Source organism: Dipodomys merriami, unplaced genomic scaffold, assembly GCF_024711535.1.
Source record: "Dipodomys merriami isolate MVZ:Mamm:240054 unplaced genomic scaffold, mDipMer1.0.p SCAF_2, whole genome shotgun sequence".
In the NCBI taxonomy this organism is placed as follows: Eukaryota; Metazoa; Chordata; class Mammalia; order Rodentia; family Heteromyidae; genus Dipodomys; species Dipodomys merriami.
The window spans coordinates 116,587,544-116,610,175 of record NW_027203381.1 but is presented as its reverse complement, the minus strand read 5'-3'; the positions used below and the strand labels follow the sequence as shown (position 1 = coordinate 116,610,175).

General features: G+C 44.2%; 1 protein-coding gene across 1 annotated transcript in view; it reads right to left on the bottom strand.

Annotated features, from left to right (window-relative positions):
* Morc3 (MORC family CW-type zinc finger 3) overlaps positions 1-21,908 on the bottom strand; it is a 45,251-nt gene extending 23,343 nt beyond the window's left edge. Inside the window, exons 1-6 of the mRNA XM_070030652.1 lie at positions 21,818-21,908; positions 7,874-7,946; positions 5,744-5,876; positions 4,654-4,867; positions 3,241-3,389; positions 1,176-1,323 (exon numbers count right to left, since the gene is read on the bottom strand). Coding sequence (XP_069886753.1) covers positions 1,176-1,323; positions 3,241-3,389; positions 4,654-4,867; positions 5,744-5,876; positions 7,874-7,946; positions 21,818-21,856 — 756 coding nt within the window. The 5' untranslated portion in view covers positions 21,857-21,908. The remainder of the gene's footprint in view (positions 1-1,175; positions 1,324-3,240; positions 3,390-4,653; positions 4,868-5,743; positions 5,877-7,873; positions 7,947-21,817) is intronic.
* Positions 21,909-22,632: the final 724 nt, after the last annotated feature.

The following is a 22,632-nucleotide window of genomic DNA, read 5'->3' as shown; positions in this document are numbered from 1 at the left end:
CCACTCCACCAAAAAAAGGGAGTTGTGCAGGTTGAGAAGGTGGCTTAGTGGTAGAACACTTGCCTTGCATGCATGAGGCCCTGGGTTCAATTCCTCAGCACCACATAAAGCAGAAAAAGCCGGAAGTGGCACTGTGGCTCAAGTGGTAGAGCGCTTGACTTGAGCTGAAGAGCTGAGGGACAGTGCCCAGGCCCAGAGTTCAGGCCCCACGGCCAACAGGAAAAAAAAAAAAAAAAAAGGAAGTTGTGGCCAAACACATTAAAATACTCAGATAATTAAGAAACTTGACCAAACTCCATGATCTAAAACATAATAACACAAGATGCTCTTTGGTGTCTCCCTCCAGAGAGTGAAAACTGTGAAGAGCATGTACTATGTAACTCAAAGATAAGATTCAACAAAACTAAAATGTCGGCAGTCCCGCCTCCAACCAGATTTCCAAAGAAATGGTGTTTTGTCAGTTATAAAATTAATGATATTTTAAAACATTATATGTGCCAGGTACCAGTGGTTCCTTCCTGCAATCCTAGGAGGTTGAGATCTGAGGATCCCAACTGAAGCCAGCCTGGGCAGGAAAGGCCCCGAGACCCTTATCTCTAATTAATCACAGAAAAAGCAGGAGGTTGCACTGTCGTTCAATTGGTAGAGTACTAGTCTTGAGCACAAAAGCAGCTCAAGGACAGTGCTCCAGGTGCCCTCAGACTGGCAAAAAACAAAACAAAACAAAAAACCTAAACCTCCAAATCTGGCTGTTTCATGGTTAATATGAGTTTCAAGGGCTTTTCTGCCCAGTTTGACCTCACATTAATTTGATTCTTGTCTGAGATATTTTCTTCCTTTTTTTTTTTTTTTTTTTGTCAGTCATGGGGCTTGAACTCTGGGCTTGGGGGCTGTCCCTCAGCTCTTCAGCTCAAGATGAGCGCCCTACTACTTAAGCCACAGTACCACTTCCAGCTTTCTGGTGGATTATTGGAAGTAAGAGTTTCACACACTTTCCTGCTGGAGCTGGCTTTGAATCATGATCCCAATCTCAGCTTCCTGAGTAGCTAGGATTAGAAGTGTGAACCATGGGTGCCCAACCAGATATTTTCATTGCGACATCACTGGCTGTCTGTAACAGGATGCTAGTATTTCCATGACCTATAACTCTCTCTTCCATGAAGACAGATACATACCCTCAAGGAATAGTCACTCTCAGGGGCAATTTGGTCCATCCTTTCTTGCTTCTTGTATCCTTTTTTTCCTGCTATCTCATCTAAATCCTCAGGGATTCTGATATCATATTTATCCTTTTCAAAGTCAAATTCTGTTGCATTTTTGTAGCTGTAAAAATAATTTTTAAAGGGAAACAAAATTTAACTTTGCATCAGAATAAAGGATCAAATACCAAGTCTTTAGGAGGGGAGAAACCAAATAAACGAAAATTAACCTAAAAAGCTGAGTGCTGATGGCTCACACCTGTAATCCTAGCTACTAAGAAGACTGAGATCTGAGGATCAAGGTTCAAAGCCAGCATAAGCAGAAAAGTTGGTGAGTCTATTATAACCAATTAAACACCAGAAGACCAGAAGTAGAGCTGTGGCTCAAAATGGTAGAGCTCTAGCCTACCTGAGCAAAAGAGCTCAAGGACAGAATCCAGGCCCTGAGTTCAAGCCCCATGACCCACAAAAAAAACAAACAAACATAAAAAGACCTAAAAACAGCAGACTTCCTGGGGGGGTGCAAGGTGCAAAGTAAGCAAAGAGAAAGAAAAGGAATCAGAAAGATCATATGACCTAGCATTTACACCGTTGGGCATTTTATCTTTAGAAAATGAAAACTGTATTCCCACAACCACAGTACAAGACTGTTTGTAGCATTGCTTGTAGTAGCACTCAAGTGTGAACCCAGACATACTTTCACCAGGTGAGTGGCTAACCCCAACTGAGTCTGTCCATATGCTACTAGCGGGAAAAGTAAACTGATACACATAAGGAACTGGATATACCTCCGGAGAAGTAAAAAAAAAAAAAAAAAAGTTCTACTTAGACATTAAAGTGACAAAATTACAGAAAAGGGAACAGTTAAGAGGCAGCCAGAGACTAAGTGGGGAGAGGAAGAAGAAAGTCGGTGAGTCCATGAACAAGAAAGATGTCTGTGGTGAGGAACATTTCTTGTTTTGACTTCATCTATGACAATATCCTGTCACTGTCAACAGACTATTGTGATTATAGATCTACAGCGGGTTATCCCTGGGAAAGGGCACATGACATTTCTGTATTATTTCTTAGAATTACACATGAGTCTGCATCTCAAAATAGAGGTTAAGAAAATTAATTAATAGGGCTGGGAAGGTGGCTCAGTGGTAGAGTGCTGGCCCCGCATACGTGAGGCCCTGGGTTCAATTCCTCAGCACCACATGAACAGAAAAAGCCAGAAGTGGCACTATGGCTCAAGTGGTAGAGTGCGCTTGTCTTGAGCTAAAGAGCTAAGGGACAGCACTCAGGCCCAGAGTTCAGGCCCACAACCAACAAAAAAAAAAAAAAAGGAAAAAGAAAAAAAGAAAATTAAGGGGGGGGGGGAAAGAGTTTAATTTAAAAATTTTTAATTAAAAAGAAGAGCTTAATTAAGAAAAAAAAAGTTTCCAGGAGGATGGTTGGAGTAAAAGAAAAGAGAAAATTAAAGAAAAAAGTTCATTGAAGAGGACAGAAAAAAATCCAAGTTTTAAAGTTCTTTAGGCTTACCATAATTTATGCTTTATTTCAATGGTTCAGTATCTTAACCTCTCACTATTACACATTAATCCTAAATGTTAAAGTTCTTATTTGCAAGGGCTTTGTTCCTCACATGATGAAGGACTACACATTTTAGGAAGACAAAGTTCTCATCTGTGTTTCTTTTCTGACCAGGCGCTCATGCTTAGCTTTCAGTATAAACAAAATGGATAAAGATCTCCTTCTTAACTCACAATCTGCACTCATTGGGCTTGAGATTTTTCACTTTTTTTTGTTTTGTTTTAGAATAGAGTGAACAGAATGCTATTTTGGAGACAAAAATGGCAGAAAAAGGAACTTTTTAAATAGCAATATGAAATACCTCAAATTGAAGTCAAAGCAGCAGCAATAAAATGCCCTTGGAAAAGACAAATTACTGAACGCACCCCAAATGGGCACCTCTCTGCACTTTTCCTATGTGACAAGGGGTCAACATGGTGAAACCAGTCCTGCAAATGGTCAACAACTAGCTGAGGTCTACATTTACCTTCTAAGATTCCAAATGATGATCCTTGTCCCCTTCTTACCCATAATAGCATCAAGTTCTGCCAGTAATTTCTGCTCTGTAGAAAACAGAGAATGTTCCAGAATTGCAGCAAGGCTTGCTTTTGATTCTGCTAAATTAATCATCTGCTGTATGTCCTTAGTTAAAGAATGATAACCAACATACTTTGCACAATTATAGTACAGAAACAACTTTAATAAACATCAGAAGAATTATTTCCTACATTAAATGGCAGTGTGTTTCCAAAAGAACAGCAAGGACAGTAAGTAGCCAGGTACAGTTGCCCATCTCAAATCTCAGATACCAAGGAGACTGAGGTAGAAAGATTTTAAGTTTAAGGCCAGATAGATAACACAGTAAGATCCTAACTTGACCTTAAAACAGAAAAGGGGGCAGGGGAAGCGACTTCTTTAATATTTCTATTTTATTGATTTCTAGTATACTTCATGAAATTTTACAGAAGGCACTTTAAGTTATCCTACATTTCATTGTCATTAAGGAAAACGTCCAAGCCAGAACAGAAACTGTATTAGTCCACAATTAGCCTGAAATGAGAAGAGCTATGAGCTAGTGTGGTGGTATGAGCCAGATGTGATAGTTCACACCTGTAACCCCAGCTACTCATAGGAGGCTGAGGCAGGAGGATGGTTAGTTTGAGGACACTATGGGAGCATAGCAAGAACCTATGTTCAAAGGAACAGACAAGAGCTATGGAAATAACTGTTTTGCAGTATTGGGAATGAAACTCAGTGTCTTACACACCATAGGTAAGCACCTGCCATCACTGAGATGACATCCCCAGCCCTGAAACAGAGAAAAGGTCAAATCTTCAGCTTCAAGTGTAGGGTAAGGGCAGTAGACACAGACAAAAATTAGAATACATCTGGTTAAAACCACAAGAATTTGGTTGGGTGTAGTGGCACCTACTTCTAATTCCAGAATTTGGGAGGAAGAGGCAGAAAGACTACTACTAGTCTGAGACCAGTTTGGTCCACTGGAAGAAACTGTCACAAAAAATCACTACTGCCAGGTGCCGGTGGCTGTAATCCTAGCTACTAAGGAGGCTGAGATCTGAGGACTGTGGTTGAAAGCCAGCCAGGGCAGGAAAGTCTATGAGACTCTTATCTCTAATAAACCACCAGAAAACCAGAAAGTGGCGCTATAGCTCAAGTGGTAGAGTGCTGGCCTTGAGCCGAAGAGAGACAGCACCCAGGCCAAGCGTTCAAGCCCCACCCCCCCCACCACCACCACCAACAACAACAAAAAAAAAAAAAAAAAAAATCACCACCATTACTATAAAATATAAAAACTTGAAGGAAGGCAAATAGATGGGGTGTTCAGAATGTATATATTTTTTTCTCTACACCTTTTATTTCAAAATCAAAAAAGGATATGGTGCTTGTTGAATGCCACAATTGGAACAACAACATGTTCTGCTTTTATGACTTCCAGGTAGGTCTGAGATAAGAAGCCCACACTCATACTTTCTCCATTTTTGGTAAAAACGATTGCATCTTTACCCAAACGCATAGAACCCGACTTGAAGCCATTCCCATACAATCCAACTGGGACATGACCATTCATGGTAACTTTGTCACTGAAGCCAAAGCTAAAAAGAAAGATACAAAAAAAAAATTAACATTTATCATACTCAATTTTTAATTTTTTAAGTGTCATTACCAAGTAAGAAGCCTGAGTTCAAATGATGACTTCACTTTTGCTGACTGTATAATTGGCATATTACTACTTTGATGTCTTCCCCATTTCTAGTTCTTTGTTTTTTTGCCGATTGTGGAACCTGAATTCTGGGCCTGGGCGCTGTCTCCCAGCTCTTCAGCTATAGACCAACGTTCTACCACTTGAGCCTCAGCCCCACTTCCAGCTTTTTCTGCTTACGTGATGCTGAGGAATGGAACCCAGGGCCTCATGCATGCAAGGCAAGCACTCTACCACTGAGCCACCTTCCCAGCCCCTCTTCCCCATTTCTGAATTATAGGAAATCAATTCTGCATCACCCAGACAGAGGATTTCGGGTAATTACATAGGAGCTCATTGCCTGGCACACACAGATAAAGGTATGAGCTATCATCTGGGCTCCTAGGAGACCTCTGAATCTCTTCCTCTAGATAAGAATAACCCTCTTGTTCTCAGTGGCCTATGCACTGTGATCAGTGATGGGTCAGTGTAACTTTCTGACAGCGTAAGGAATACTTTAGTGACAGCAGAAGGACTCTGTGCCTAAATTCCCCCTCTACCTCTACCCTGTATACCTGTACTGTATTGGTTCTATTCTAGGCACATTTGACTTACACTGACATCCTGTTTTAACACTAATTTCCACTCATGAGTAAATGGCTATCGATAGTATGTGACAACTGGAAATGATGGAATGGTAGAATGTAAGACATAGGGAAGGGTGAGGAGAATAGTGGGACTGCCTAACAACCTGCCCAGCCTCTCCCGAGTGTGGTGCAGTTTTACATACCTCAGCATTTTATGCAACTTATCTGGTGTCATACCATTCCCGTTATCAGTGAATGTCAAGCATATACGGTTATTTATCACAGTTTTGTCAATCCATATCTGTTTAGCATTCACATCAGGATCGTAAGCATTATCTGGAGAATAAATGATTTTGAGAAATTTTGAGTCCACATTCTAAAGAAGAGTAGTTAGTTCAGAACAAATTTTAACAAGCAACAGAGTATCATATTTAATCTTACTTTTCAGACAATTTTCAGGAACCCCTAAGGTAAAAAAACATAAAACTAGGGCTGGGAATGTGGCTCAGTGGTAGAGCGCTTGCCTTGTGTCCATGAGGCCCTGGGTTCCATTCCTCAGCATCACATAAGCAGAAAAAGCTGGAAGTGGCAGAGTGCTCACCTTGAGCTGAAGAGCTCAGGAACAGTGCCCAGGCCCAGTGTTCAGGCCCCATGACCGACAAAAAAAAAAAAAAAAAAAAAAACCACCATGAAACTAAACTACATTTAGTGACTGCAGAATTAACCCTTTCCAAATCCTTTCTGCCTAAGTAGGGAGCAAAGGCTGGTAACTGCCACAGTGAAGATATATACACTATCTCTGCAGAGATGATTAACAGGAGGGCCAGTCTGACTGGGAAACTGAGAACTTGGGTTTGACAGGGAAGTTACATAATAGTTACTAAATAATGAGAAGATAGTATCATTATCTGCTAAGCTACATGCACAGGTGGAAGATTCACCTTGCGGGAATGTCTATGATCATGGCCCTACTCAGTTTCACCAGTTTCTGTGGCTTTGCATTTCTGTCACCCTTACTGAACATATATTCATTTCAATCAAATAGTAAACAAAGAGATGAACTATAATAAAATCAAGTGGTAAGTTATCCAAATAACTTAGATAATTGAAATATATTTGGATGTTTTAAAATATAAATAATGGGGGCTTGGAATGCAGCTGAGTGGTAGAGTGCTTGCCTAGCAGGCATGAAGCCCTGGTTATGATTCCTCAGTATCACATAAACAGAAAAGGCTCGAAGTAGCACTGTGGCTCAAGTGGTAGAGTGCTAGCCTTGAGCAAAAGAAGCTCAGGGACAGAGCCCAGGCCCTGAGTTCAAGCCCCAGGACTGGCAAAAACAAAATAAAACATATATGTATGTATGTATATGTGTATGTGTGTATGTGTGTGTGTGTGTCTTTCATCTTTCTACAAAGCAAGCCTACATGTAAATCATCATTTTTTTTTTCCAGCCATTTCAGGAAAAACTTTGTGGGTTTTTGTTTTTTTTTGTCGGTTGTGAGCACTCTGCCACTTCCAGCTTTTTCTGCTTATGTGGTGCTGAGGAATCGACCCCAAAAGCAACATGGAAGTTACAAGTAATCCTCTAAATTGATACCATACCAGAGTCACTATAAGTCTGCATTTTTGTTTTTGTTTTACCCATCATGGGGCTTGAACTCTGGGCCTGGGCACTGTCCTTGAGCTCTTCAGCTCAAAGTGAGCGCTCTACCATTTAAGCCACAGCTCTACTTCAGGTTTTCTGGTGGTTAATTAGAGACAAGAGTCTCTTGGACTTCCCTGCCTGGGTTGGCTTTGAACCAGATCTCAGCCTCCCGAGTAGCTAGGATTACAGGTGTGAGCCACCAGCGCCCAGCTTGAATTTTTTAAAATTATTCTTGCACATGAATCTTCCCAAGAAAAAATCCCACAACCTCAATACAACTCTTCCCACAACTGCGCCTTATTTCTCATGTTCATTTAACACTATTCATCTAGACCTTAATCATTCTCACAAAGAACTTATTACCATAAATTCTTGATAACAACAGAATAACAAACCCACTCTGTATATTACACACATATACTACTGAAAAGCTAATTCTCATTTTACATTTTCATAATGAAAATATTTTCTAAATAAACAAGGAACTTGGTAACTGAAATCCTAAATAACATGAAATACTTAGGAAGACTGAGCAGCAAGTAACTTGATACTTATTTGAATAGCTAAGATTTATGTACTAGAATACATGTGTTTTTTAAAAGTACATGTATATATTACTTTTCGATAAAAAGTCTTTAAACTGTTAATTACAAGCAACACATAGTACATAAAACATTGATTTACGTACCAATTAACTCAGCAACTGCACTGAAGGGCCAAGTATGACTTGTTGAGTTTGTATGTAAAAACTTTGGACAAAGCTGAAACAAGACAAATGATCCATGTAAATTCAGGTTTTACTTTTAAGAACAAAAAATAATTATTTTTTATTGTCTTTGTTTTATTTTTATTTTTTTTGGATCCGGTCATGGAGTCTGAACTCTGGGCCTGGGCGCTGTCCCTCAGCTCTTCAGCTCAAGGCTAGCGCTCTACCACTTGAGCCACAGCGCCACTTCCAACTTTTTTTTTCTGCTTATGTGGTGCTGAGGAATTGAACCCAGGGCCTCATGCATGCAAGGCAAGCGCTCTACCACTGAGCCACCTTCTCAGCCCCCTTGTTTTAAAAATTGAGACTACACAAAAACAACTCAGCTATTTATTCCAGGGTATCTAAAGTATATCTTAGAAGTCTGAACCAACAAAAGAGCTTCTACACTAAAACTTGTTTTAAGCTGTCCTCCTGTGGTCCATTCACATCTACCCCCAACAGAAATCAGCCTTGCATGGGCTGGGAAGGTAGCCAGTAGTAGAGCGCTTGCCTTGCATGCCTGAGGCCCTGGGTTCCATTCCTCAGCACCACATAAGCAAAAAGAAAAAAGCCGGAAGTGGTGCTGTGGCTCAAGTGGTAGAGCGCTAGCCTTGAGCTAAAGAGCTGAGGGACAGTGCCCAGGCCCAGAGTTCAGGCCCCACAACCAGACCCCCCAAAAAAACAACAACAACAAAAACAACAACAAGAAATCAGCCTTGCAAAATCTCTCATTATGTCCAAGGCAAGGCCCAAAAATCACCCAAACATTTTTTTTTCCTAATACTCCTACTTTGAGACACAACTTTGGCAAGAGTTTTCTCCTTAGTGTGTGTGTTTTGTCGGTCGTGGGGCCTGAACTCTGCGCTCTTCAGCTCAAGGCGAACGCTCTACTGCTTGAGCCACAGCACCACTTCCGGTTTTCTAGTGGTTTATTAGAGATAAGTATCCTGGACTTTTCTGCCCGGACTGGCTTTGAACCATGATCCTCAGGTCTCAGCCTCCTCAAGTAGCTAGGATTACAGGAGTGAGTCACCGGTTCCTGGCGTTAGTGTGTTATTTCTAATGAACCTATATATTTGCTTGATCAATATTTGACACTTTGACGATTATTTACCCCAAATTCATCATGGTTAAACTGGGGGCAATGGAGGCAGTGGAACAGCATGCATTGATACTTTCTTAAACCAGTTCCAATGCAACAAACCATCTTGATTTCTTTTTTTTTTTTTTAATGGGAGGAGCCAATGCAATGGCTAGTCTTTATTGTGAAGAAGAAACTTTACAGCACATTCTAAGAACATCAGTATGGGGTTCAGTGGCCCATCTAGTGGGATACTAGCTTGTAGTGGCTTCCACCACCTGGGCATCGCTGAGTTTCCCCTTTGTGCAGCCAGAACCAGATGACAGTACAGTTGTCTTCTTCACAAATGCAGCCCACTATCCTCTTGTTGCTGATGGATGGAACCAAATTAGGGTCTTCCTTGGTGCCTGCAGCTGCTTTGGGGGCCAATATATTGTAAGGGTCCTGTCCCTTTTGCCTGGCCATCATGATCTCCCTTTCCAGTCCAGTAGCCTGATCCTCATCAGTAGGAACACCACCTCTAGACGCCATGGAGCGTACCACAGGTGCTCCATTGGGAGCACGGGCCTTTAAGGCCTGCGTGGCCAGCGCTCCGGCTCCGCGAAGTAACCTTGAAGCCATAGTGCCCGCGACTAACAGCTGCAGTTCCCACCATCTTGATTTCTAAGACTTTTAAATTTGATTTACTCAGTAATATACTATGAAAGAATACTTTGCCAATACCATGCTGTAGAGAACATTCCAATTTCCTGAGTGATGGAAACATCAAATATATAAAAACGAGGCTGATATATAAAAGTGTATAAAAGTGTGACTCAAGGGCTGGGAAGGTGGCTCAGTGGTAGAGCTCTTGCCTTGCATGCCTGAGGCCCTAGGTTCGATTCCTCAGCACCACATAAGCAAAAAGAAAAAAGCCGGAAGTGGCACTGTGGCTCAAGTGGTAGAGCGCTAGCCTTGAGCTGAAGAGCTGAGGGACAAGGCCCAGGCTCAGAGTTCAGGCCCCATGACCGGACCCCCCCAAAATAAAAAAGTGTGACTCAAGTGGTAGAGTACCTGCCTAGCAAGTGCAGGCCTTGACTTCAAGCCTTGATACTGTCAAATATATAAAAATGTATACATAGTTTTAAAGGGCTAAGGCTTGAACATTTCCATATGCAGAAAACTGCCTTGCATTTGGTGCTCATTTTGAACCAATTGTCTTATATTTAAGAAAAAGGGAGCCAGTCACTGGTCGCTCTTGCCTGTATTCCTAGCTACTCTAGTGGCTGAGATCTGAGGATCATGGTTTGTTTAAAGCCAGCCAGGACAAGAAAAGTCCATGAGACTCTTATCTCTAATTAACCACCAGAAAACTGGAAGTGGCGTTGTGGCTCAGGTGGTAGAGTGCTTGCCTGGAGCTGAAGAGCTCAGAGACAGTGCCCAGGCCCAGAGTTCTAGCCACTTCCGGCTTTTTTCTTATGTGGTGCTGAGGAATCGAACCCAGGGCCTCGAGCATGCAAGGCAAGTGCTCTACCACTGAGCCACCTTCCCAGCCCCTCCATTCTAAATCTTATTAAGAGGGATGGCCTTGAGATGTACAACCTCTGGCTACCAAACAAGGAGAAAATGACTAAACTACCATAAATCCCTATCATTGTCTTGAGTTAATGATGGGGTACTTTGGTCAAAGCTACTTTGAATTCAGATGTCAGATGCTAGCTAGCCACCATTTGCAGATAAATTATGAGGTGCATTTACTAAGTGTGGAATCTGGGACAATAAGCTTAACCTCTACATCTCAAGTTTTATTATTTGCAAGATTGAGGATACAAGCAGCATCTCACAGGTTAAGAAAATTTACACAACAATTTATAAGTGCTTAGCAGAATGCCTGTTGTTTTTGTTGTTGTTGTTGTTTTAAGTGAATATTCCTTTAAAGGTAAAATTGAGGCTGGGTGCCGGTGGCTCACACCTGTAATCCTACTACTCAGGAGGCCGAGATCTGAGGATGGTGGTTCAAAGCCAGCCTGACAGGAAAGTCTGTGAGACTCTTATCTCCAATAAAACCACCAAAAAACTGGAAGTGGCGCTGTGGCTCAAGCGGTAGAGCGCTTGCCTTGAGCTGAAGAGCTTAGGGACAACACCCAGGCCCAGAGTTTAAGCCCAACGACCAACCAAAAAAAAAAAAAAGAGGTAAAATTGAGTTCATAAAAAATAAGGTCAAGCCAGGTGCTGGTTGCTCACACCTATAATCCTAGCTACTCAGGAGGCTGAGATCCGAGGGTCACAGTTCAAAGCCAGCCGAGGCAGGAAAGTACATGATTCTTCACTCCAATTAACCACTAGAAAACCATAAGTGGTGCTGTGGTTCAAATGGTAGCATGCTCACCTTGAGCTGAATTGCTCAGGGACAGCACCTAGGCCCAGAGTTCAAGACCTATGTCCAACCAAAAAAAGGGGGGGGATATTTAAACCTGGTTTGGTGGTACTTTAAGCTAGATATGGTAATACACACCTGTAATCCAAGTACTTGGGTTAAGACAAGCTTGGACTGTACCATAAGACCTTGTCTCAAAGAGCAAAACAAAAAAACAATCCCCGCCCTCCAACACACACACACCATTCAAGTGGTGTATTCAAGTGGTTTATTCTACTCTACTAAAACAGGGTTTTGTACTTGCTGGCTAGCCTGTTTCTAGCCATGTTTCTAGTCCTGAAGTGGTTTATTTTCTACTTTTTTTTTTTTGGACCGGTCCTAGGGCTTGAACTCTGGGCCTGGGTGCTGTCTCTGAGCTCTTCAGCATAAAGTGAGCACTCTACCACTTGAGCCACAGCACCACTTCTGGTTTTCTGGAGATAAAGAGTCTCATGGACTTTCCTGGCCAGGCTGGCTCTGAAACACAATCCACAGATCTATCTCAGCCTCCTAAGTAGCTAGGATTACAGGTGTGAGCCACTGGCACCAGGCTCTAATTTTTTTTTAATTAAAGGTAAATAAAATTAATCTTAGCTACTCAGAAAGCTGAGATCTGAGGGTCATGGTTCTAGGCCAGCATAGGCCTAGTCCATGAGGCTCTTACCTCAATTAGCAAAAAAATCAGAAGCAGAGCTGTGACTCAAATAGTAGAGTGCTAGTACAGAGAAGAAAAAACAAAACAGACACGCCATTTCCTGCATCTCCTGGCTGCTATAACCCCGTGGGTGGTCCCTGTGGTTGAATTCAGGAAGAGTTCTATGTATCTGTGCTGCATGTTGGCCCTGTCGACATCGCAGCCACAGCTTCTTCATGGGTAGCAAACTCAACATCAGCCTCTCCTGTCACTTTTCCATCTGGGCCAATCTCAATATGAACTCTCACGGGGTATGGGTGTGTCTGCTGCCCAGGACACCTATAGTGGCCTAGAGAGCCAGTCAGTGAGTGGTTGCTATGGGACTGGCTACAGCGGTCAGGATAACATGGGAGGGTATGACTAGTTTTGTAGGAGCAGTTGAGTTAATTGAATTTTCACAGGCAGCCAGTTAGCAGTGAAAAGCAGTTTATACTAGAGGAAGCTGTGGGACCCATTTTACACCATGAGTTTGTGAAATATAGATTTAAAAATTACTTAAGTGTTTTTTCATGCAAACTTTTCTTCTAGCATGTGATATTGAATAAACTAAAACTTTTTTCTTCCACTTTTTTCTTTTTTAAATATTTTTATTATAAATATACTGTACAGAGAGGTTACAGTTACATGAGCAAGGTAATGAGTCCATTTCCTATTGTCATCCCCTCCTTTGTTGTTGTTTTTTTATTGTGAAAATACTGTACAGAGGGGTTACAATTACATGGGCAAGATAATGATTACATTTCTTATCAAGCATTGTAGCCTCCTTTGTTTCCCCTTCCCATCCCTTCTCAGCCCCCTCCCCACCAAAGTTGTAAAGTTCGTTTTTGATATGACAACTTGTACTTATTGTTGCAACGGAGCCACCTGTATCCTTATGTAAACGACTTGTTTTTCCCCTTCCCCTCCACAAATTATACCGACATCAAATACAGTGAAAGCAGGGGTTATACTGTGGGGGAGGGTCTTCCACTTTTCTTGATTAACATTTTTGCTAGTCAACTTCAAAGTGCTGTTATCTGAGTTCAAGTAGTTGAAGTATGTGCAGGGTGGATCTTCCCCCTCAGGAGCACAGTGGGGACGTGTACTTTTTGGAGATCTCAAAGGTGCTAGATCCCTAATCAACGAGCAGCAGTTCTCATGTTTGTTCATTCTAGTTTATACTTTCATTTAATATCTTTTAGGTCAGGTTAAGTTTTAAGTTTTTTAAAAGTTAGTTTTGAGAACTGAGACACAATACTAATAACTATAGGAATTGGTGAGGCCTTGACTTAAAAGCTTTCTTTGTACTGTGATTTCCTTTTGGGTGTATTTTGCTAAGTGAAACTTGTTAAATTTTTTTGTTACCTGAATTTTTTTCTTAAAAAAATTTTCAAAATGAAAAAAAAAGAAAAAACAAAACAAACAAAAACAAAACCTTAAGCTGGGCGCTGGTGGCTCACACCTGTAATCCTAGCTACTCAGAAGGCTGAGATCTGAGGATCGCGGTTCAAAGCCAGCCCAGGCAGAAGAAACCGTGAGACTCTTATCTCCAATAAACCACCAGAAAACCGGAAGTGGCGCTGTAGCTCAAGTGGTAGAGCGCTCGCCTTGAGCTGAAGAGCTAAGGGACAGCGCCCAGGCCCAGAGTTCAAGCCCCACGACCGACCAAAAAAAAAAAAAAACCTTATAGTCCAGGCCCAACACACATACATAAAAAAAGATGCCTAAACCAGTTTTTCCTATACACAAGAGGAACTCTCACCCAAACTACCCAAGTCCCCCACCCACACTTCATTTTATTACTATGAGCTGTCTTCCAAAAATTAGCCCAGGCTAAACGAATAACACATCATCAAGATTTGAAAATGGGGTGCTCTGGGAATGAGTAGGGGAATTTAACTTTCATACAAAGGTTCTTGTTGATTTTTTTTTCAAATTTATTGTTATTAGAGGTGTTATACAGCAAGGTAACCTTCACATACATCCGGAAACAAACACATTTCATATTGCACAGTGTCATCTGTTCCCTCATCCTCTCCCATCCCCATTGTTGTTGATAAATTTTTGAGACAGGGTCTTTATTATGTAACTCAGGCTGGGTTCAAACTTGTATTCTCCTGCATTAAGCATTTCTGTTTTTTGTGTACTGGTACTGTTTTTGTGTATTGGTACTGAACTCAGGGACTCATTCACTTGCTTGGCTTTTTCTGTTCAAGGCTGGCACTACTCAAGCTTCTGGCACCTAGCCAAGATTCTGGGTTTTAATGGTGACTCAGGGAGGGATAGGCAATTTGGCAGAATAAAAGCATGGAGTTACTTAGAAATAACTGGGCTCCTTTCTCCAACAAAGTAGTAGACTTGGCATAGAAGCAGCTTTCTGTTTTGGTCTGGACTCTACAGTCTAAAGTGGCCAGCAATGTATAAACACAAGATCTTCAGAAAAAGGCTTATCTTGCCAGGCACCAGTTGCTCATGGCCACAATCAAGCCTAACTACTCAAGAGGCTGAGATCTGAGAATTATGCTTCAAAGCCAGCCCAGGCAGGAAAGCCTGTGAGATTCTTATCTCTAACTACCAAAAAGCCAGAAGCAGAGCTAGGCTTGAACAAAAAAGATCAGGGACAGTGCCCAAGCCAAGTTCAAGTCCCAGAACCCATACAAAAGAAAAAAGAAAAAAGAAAAACAAAACCTGACCACATGTCCATATAAACCAAACACTTATGATGTTATCTTACTCATCAAGTTGGCCAGAAAGAGCTGGGAATGTGGTAGAGTGCTTGCCCAGCATGCATGAAGCCCTGGGTTTAATTCCTTAATACCGCGTAAACAGAAAAAGCCAAAGTGGCACATTGGCTCAAGTGGTACAGTGCTAGCCTTGAGCACAGAGCACCTCAGGGACAGTGCCCAGACCCTAAGTTCAAGCCCCAGGACTGGCAAAAAGAACAGAACAGAACAAGTGGACATGCAGAAATTAGAACTCTTGCACTGTGTTATATGAAATTGCTAGGACCAATACAGAGCTAGGCAAGACTGACTATAGAGGGTTGTCACAATTATTCATCTGATAACAGAAAATACCACAAAATTTTGCCAAAATCACAATCCTACATAAAAAAAGTACTCCTATGAAGTTGTTTGATCACTACCTTTGTTGCTAAGGATAACTGCTTCAAAGAATTTTATGCAACACTCTTTGTACTTTTATTAATTTTTTGCCATTCCTCGGGCTTGAACTCAGGGCCTGGGCACTGTCCCTAAGCTGCTTTTGCTCAAGGCTAGCACTCTACTACTTGATGGCAGCGCCACTTCTGGCGTTTTCTGTGTATGTGGTACTGAAGAATCAAATCCAGGGCTCCATGCATGTTAGACAAGCACTCTACCACTAAGCCACATTCTCAGCCCTGTAGTTGAGGTTTTTTGATCAATGCTAGTGCTCTACCACTTGAGCCACAATTCCACTTCCAGTTTTCTGGTGGTTAATTGGAGATAAGAGTCTCATGGGGACTTTTCTGCCAGGGCTAGCTTCAAATCCTGATGCTCACATCTCAGCCTTCTGAGTAACTAGGATTACAGAAATGAACCGCCACTCCAGGCTTCATTTTGCTTTCCTTTTTTTTAAATATTTTTTTTCAAGTAGTTGTCCAAAGAAGTTCCCATTCTACAAAACAGTATATGAGTACATGGTGTCTGACAACATTGTCACCCATTGCTCCTAACTCATCCCTTCTCTCTTCATTTTAAAATTACTCTCTTGGGGCTGGGAAGGTGGCTCAGTGGTAGAGTGCTTGCCTTGCATGCATGAGGCCCTAGGTTCCATTCCTCAGCACCACATAAGCAAAAAGAAAGAAGCTGGAAGTGGTGCTGTGGCTCAAGTGGTAGAGCGCTAGCCTTGAGCTGAAGAGCTGAGGGACAGCACCCAGGCCCAGAGTTCAGGCCCCATGACCGGACCCAAATAAATAAATAAGTAAAATAAAATTATTCTCTTCCCTGAGTTTGTCCATTATTACCTGCTATTACAACTAAACCCATTTGGGGTTTAGCTGGTGTTTAGGTTGAAGATTCCAGAGTATAAAATGGTGCAGTTGCTGTGGAAAATATGGCTGTTTCTTAAAATATTAAAATTGAATCTTTCTTAAAATATTAAAAGGTGAAGCATTCCTGTAATGTCAGCACCCAGCAGGCTGAATCAAGAGGATGTTAAGCTGAAGGCCTTTCTGAGCCACAAAGTGAGACCCTATTTCAATAGACATAGAGACAGATAAGTAAATACAGGCTAGCCTTAATTCCCAACACCAAGTGGTGGAGTGTGCCTATGATCTCAGTACCAGGGAGCTAAGGCAAAAGGGTAAAAAGTTTAAAGCCAGGGCTGGGAAGGTGGTTCAGTGGTAAAGTGCTTCCCTTGCATTCATGAGGCCCTGGGTTCGATTCCTCAGCACTACATACACAGAAAAAGCTGGAAATGGCACTTTGGCCCAAGTGGTAGAGCACTAGCCTTGAGCTGAAGAGCTGAGGGACAGCACTCAGGCCTCAAGTTCAAGCCCCAGGACTGGCAAAAAAAAAAAAAAATTTAAAGCTAGCACAGGCTGTATCTTGACACCCAACAGAAACCAAAACAAAACCCTTTTGAAACCAGGTGCTGGGCATTCACACCAGTAATCCTAGCTACTCAGGAGGCTGAGATCTGATGATCAAGGTTTAAAGCCAGCCAGAGCAGAAAGTCTGTGAGACTCTAATCTCCATTTAACCTCTAGAATACTGGAAGTAGAACTGTGGCTCAAAGTAGCTGAATGCTAGCCTTTACCAAAAGAGCTCCGGGACAGTGTCCAGCCTGAGTTAAGTACTACAGCTGACCAAAAAATAAAAATCTTTTGAGGCTATGTTTATTACTCCCATCAATCATAGAACAGGAATAAATAACCTGTCCAGTTACCTACCTGTCAGGCTGGCTCCAGAACCTGAGCTTTAGTGACTTACTAAGATACACAGAAAGGTATGGATGGGTTTAGAAAAGGAGGAAAATGACATGAGGAGTAACTCTGATCAACATGCATAACCTGACGTCTATTGAAACCACTTTGTACAACAACTTAATAAAAGGATATATGGTAAGCCCAAAAGAATTTTTTGGATAGAGAGGCATATAGAAAAGGGAAAAAAAATCCAGAAAATTGTTAAACATCTCTAAGCCACAATGGAGCTAATGATTCCCAATTAACAAGACACAGGGTGGGTCAGAACACATCTGGAAAAAATTGCCCAGTTCCTCTGAAAGTTCAGATGATCTAGTGATCAATACAGAGAAAAATTACGTAAGACATAAACCAACTGTTGACTTCAGGGAGAAGAAAAATCTGCATAGATACCATGACTACAGTACACTGGTAGAGATGTGAAGAATGAACATTAAGAGCAAGGACAGCCGGGCGCCAGTGACTCACGCCTGTAATCCTAGCTACTCAGGAGGCTGAGATCTGAGGATCACAGTTCAAAGCTAGCCGGGGCAGGAAAAGTCCGTGAGACTCCTACTAACCGCTCAAGCGGTACAATGCTTGCCTTGAGCTGAAGAGCTGAGGGATAGTGCCCAAGCCCAGAGTTCAAGCCCCACGACCAAAAAAAAAAAAAAAAAAAAAAAAAAAAAAGAGTAAGGACAACACATGTAATTTTTTTTTTTTTTGGTCGGTCGTGGGGCTTGAACTCTGGGCCTGGGCGCTGTCCCTCAGCTCTTCAGCTCAAGGCGAGCACTCTACCACTTGAGCTACAGCGCCACTTCCGGTTTTCTGGTGGTTTATTGGAGATAGGAATCTCATGGTCTTTCCTGCCCCGGCTGGCTGGCTTTGAACCGCGATCCTCAGATCTCAGCCTCCTGAGTAGCTAGGATTACAGGCGTGAGCCACCAGCGCCCAGCTCAACACATGTAATTTAACCAACAAAAGTGAAGATGGAGCCTAGCACCAGTGGCTCAAGCCTGTAATCCTAGCTACTCAGGAGGCTGAGTATCTGAGGATTGCAGTTCAAAGCCAGCCCCGGCAGGAAGTTCCTTGAGACTCAACTCCGATTAACCACCAGAAAACTGAAGTGGCACCATTTACCTTGATCTGAAGAGCTCAGAGAGGGCTCCCAGGCCCAGAGTTCAAGCCCCACGACTTCCCCCTCCCCCAAAAAATTCCCTTTTTGAGTCAGGTATTGGTCTCACACCTATAATATAGTTATTCAGAGATCTGAGGATTGAGATTTGATGCCAGCCCAGGTAAGAAAATGCATGAGATTTGTATCTCCAATTGACCAGTAAATAGCAAGACACGGAGCTGTGGCCCAAATGGTAGGAGAAAAAGCTAAGGGACAGTACCCAGTATACACACACACACACACACACACACACACACACACACACACACACACACACACACACACACACACACACACACACACACACACACACACACACACACACACACACACACACACACACGATTGGTTGAGCTGTTATCTTTGCTTGATTTCTCATTTCTATCTTGGAAGAGGTGAACAATGCAATGTGTGATAAGGTGGGGAAAGGACAAAGAGAACCAAAGTGCAAAACTAGTGAAGAAAACAAGCCAATTCTCCTCTATAGGGATTCTGGGCCTGAATATGACCAAGTTCTCTGGGAAGCCTCACCCATGTGGAAGAGATCTAAGACTGAGTAGATAGAAAAGCAGGCCTGGAAAGAGAAGAAAGGGAATGTTGCAGACTAATAGCCAAAATGATCTTGGACTATCGTTAGTCCTTTTTTTTTTTTTTTTTTTTTTTTTTTTTGTCGGCCGTGGGGCTTGAACTCTGGGCCTGGGCGCTGTCCCTCAGCTCTTCAGCTCAAGGCGAGTGCTCTACCACTTGAGCTACAGCGCCACTTCCGGTTTTCTGGTGGTTTATTGGAGATAGGAGTCTCACGGTCTCTCCTGCCCGGGCTGGCTTTGAACCGCGATCCTCAGATCTCAGCCTCCTGAGTAGCTAGGATTACAGGCGTGAGCCACCAGCGCCCGGCTTTCGTTAGTCCTTTTTAATGGATATTTATTATAAAACTCTATATCTGACCTAACATTTTCCTTACTGTCATGGTAAAATTCTAGGCAAGTACTGACGAACTCAATTGACCTTTGACCCTTAAAGCTAAGAATGCAATCTAAGTTCCAGGGCCTTCGTCACTCATATTTGAATCTGAATAAATTATCTTTTTTGTGGGGGTCAGTCCTGGGGTTTGAACTCGGGGCCTGGGCACTGTGCCTGAGCTTCTTTTGCTCAATACTACTGAGCCACAGGGCCACTTCTAGTCTTTTCTGTGTACGTGGTACTGAGGAATTGAAACCAGGGTTTCATGCATGCAAGACAAGCACTCCACCACTGAGCCACCTTCCTAACCCTTATCTTTCATTTCCTTTAGAAAAATAACTGTATCTGGTGTCCAATACTAGAAAGCAGTTAAATCTGCAGGATTCATACAGATGAGGAGCCAGAGTAACAAACGTTATACCCAGTGGCTAAGACAGAATTAGGCTGCTGTCCATAACCCAGCCTATAAAGACTATCCCATTCAATAAACCCCACCAAAAGAACTTTACCAGAATATGTACACAAGGGTTATAAATCAATAAAGACTTCTGTCAAGGAAAAGGGAAATAAGTGGAATAAGAACAGACAGGTGAGGCTGGGAATGGGGTTGGTGGTATAGAGTGCTTGCCTAGCATGCATGAAGCTCTGGGTTCATATTCCTCAGTACCACATTAAAGAGAAAAAGCTAGAGAAGTGTTGTAGTGGCTCAAGTGGGAGAACTGTAGCCTTAAGCACAGAGCAGCTCATGGACAGTGCCCAGGTCCCAAGTTCAAGCCCCAGGACTGGCAAAAAAAAAAAGAATAGGCAAGTAACAAAACAAAAATACCAATAAGGCCTGTGTGGCAACCAACGCTTAATCCTAGATACACAGGAGACAGAGACAGGCAAGTTGTGGTTAGAGACCAGCCCAGGCAAAAAGTTTTCAAAACAACCTATCAACCAATAGCTGGGCCAGATGATGAACCAGGAAGCTGAGAAAGGCACAGTTGGGTGGAAAGGGAGTTTCCACAAGAGCCCATTGAGAAAGCTGAAAAGAGATATTAGCATCATGATCCAGAACAGCCTGGGCAAAAAGGAAACGCCTGGGGCTGGGAGAGTGGCTCAGTGCATGCATGATGCCCTGGGTTCGATTCCTCAGTACCACATAAACAGAAAAAGCCGGAAGTGGCGCTGTAACTCAAGTGGTACAGCGCTAGCCTTGAGCTGTGATTCAAGTGGTAGAGCGCTAGCCTTGAGCTGAAGAGCTGAGGGACAGCGCCCAGGTCCAGAGTTCAGGTCCCACAACCAATCAAAAAAAAAAAAAAATGAAGCCCCTATCTAGAAAATATTCAGAATAAAAAAGAAGTGGGGGCAAGGATCAGCACACCTAGCAAGCTGAAAACCAAATTCCAATGAAGCCAAAAGAGGAAAAAGAGCCAGGTGCTGGTGGTGGCTCACTCCCTGTAATTCTAAGGAGGCTGAGATCCGAGGATCACTCTTCAAAGCCAGCTTGGGCAGGAAAGTCTGTGAGAATCATCTCCAATTAACCACCAGAAAGGAGGAGGAAGCGTGGCTCAAGTGTTAAAACTCTAGCAAAAGCAGGGACAGTGAGTGCCCTGAGTTCAAGCCCCAGGACCAATATACATACATATATGTATGTATGCATGCATGCATACATAAATAAATCTGTGTAAAGCTGGGGACCAGGGGCTCACACTTGTATAATCCTAAATACTCAGAAGGCTGAGATTTAAGAATTGGGGTTTGAAAGCAGCCGGGCACGCAAGTCCCTGAAACTCTTATCAGTACAAGCCACCAAACATCGTCAGTGGAGCTGCGGCACGAGTGGTAGAATGCCAACCAAGCAGCAAAAAACGCCAAAGGGCAGCGCCCAGGACCTAAGTTCAAGCCACACACACACACACACGTCTGAATGAATAATACATGAACTCTGTACTATTTAGTTACCAGTGGCCAAGTGTGTTTACCCCAAGCAGCCAGGGCCACTGAGAGGTTAAAGGGAAGCTGCATCAAGTACGCGCGCTCTCCCTTTGGGTTTGGTTTGGAGACCGAGTCCTGCAGAGCCGGAGTGTCCGGAAGCTCCCGGAGCTGAGGAGCGCCGACCCCGCCGGGAACTTCGGCAGGTAGCCCAGGCGGGGAGGCCACGCCCACACGCCCTAGGATTCGCAGCCCGGCGCCCCCCGCGAGTGGCCGCCCCGCGCCGACGGAACCCGCGAGAAACCCCGGAAGGTCCCCCGGAGCCCCGCCGCGACGCGGGGCCTCGGCCGCGCACCCCCGTCCCGCGGGCGGGAGGCCGGGCCACGGCGCTCCCCGGCGCGGGAAAGGGGCCCGCAGCGGAGGGCGAGGCCCCGCGGCCCTCAGGCCAGCCGGGCCGCCCGGACGCGAGGCCTCGGGGCCTCGCCCTCCGACGACAGCTGCGAGGCGCCGCGGCCCGCCCGGGAGGGGCCGCGGTCTGGACCGCAGCCCGGCCCGCGCCGCCCGGCCCGCCTCGGCTCCGAGCGGCTCGGCGCAGCAGAGCGAGACGCCGGCCCCCCGCCCGGGCCGCGAGCCCTCGCGTCCCCGCCGCGCACCGCCGTCCTCTCCCCCCTCCTCCCGTCCGCCCGCCCTCCCTCCTGGGACTCGGCCCGCTCCTCCCCTCGCGGCTGCTCACCGCGCTGAGGCGGATCCCGCTGGGTGACTGAGCCGCCATCTTCAGCGAGCTACAAAGCCAGGACCGGCCTCGGCCACGACCCGACTGGGAGGCGGCGGGCAGCGGTGGGGGCGCGGCGCTCCGCCCACTTCCGGGGTGTGTCGCGTGCGGGATCCCGCCCACACACTTCCGCCCCCAGGCAAAGCCGAATAGGGAGTAGGAGCCTTGGGAGCTGGTAGGACCGGTTCTGCCGGTTGTAGGGCGCATGCGTGGGCAGGCGTCGGGTTTTAGACCTCCCGACGGTCAGGGTGCACTGGGAAGCCCGTGAGACTCACCTCCACTTGACCACCAAAAAGCCGGAAGTAGGTCTGTGGCTCTAGTGGTAAAGCCCTAGCCTAGCCTTGAGCAAAATGCTCAGGGACCGTGCCTAGGCCTGATTTCAAGCCCCCGGGCGACACAAACTAACACACAAGACGTTTTTAAATTAGCGAATCAATGAATTTTTTCAAACTCTAAAAGAAATAAAGACCAAAAATAAGTCCGACTGAGAGCAAGGGAAGGGGTGACATTGCCCAAGAAGAAATGTACTCTAGCCGGCCTAGGTGGCTCACGCCTGTAATCCTAGCTGCTCAGGAGGCTGAGATCTGAGACTCACGGTTCAAAGCCAGCCTGGGCGAGGAAAGACCGTGAGACTCTTATCTCCAATAAACCACCAGAAAACCAGAAGTGGCGCTGTGACTCAAGTGGTAGAGCACTCGCCTTGAACTGAAGAGCTGAGGGACAGCGCCCAGGCCCAGAGTTCAAGCCCCACGACCGACCAAAAAAAAAAGAATGTA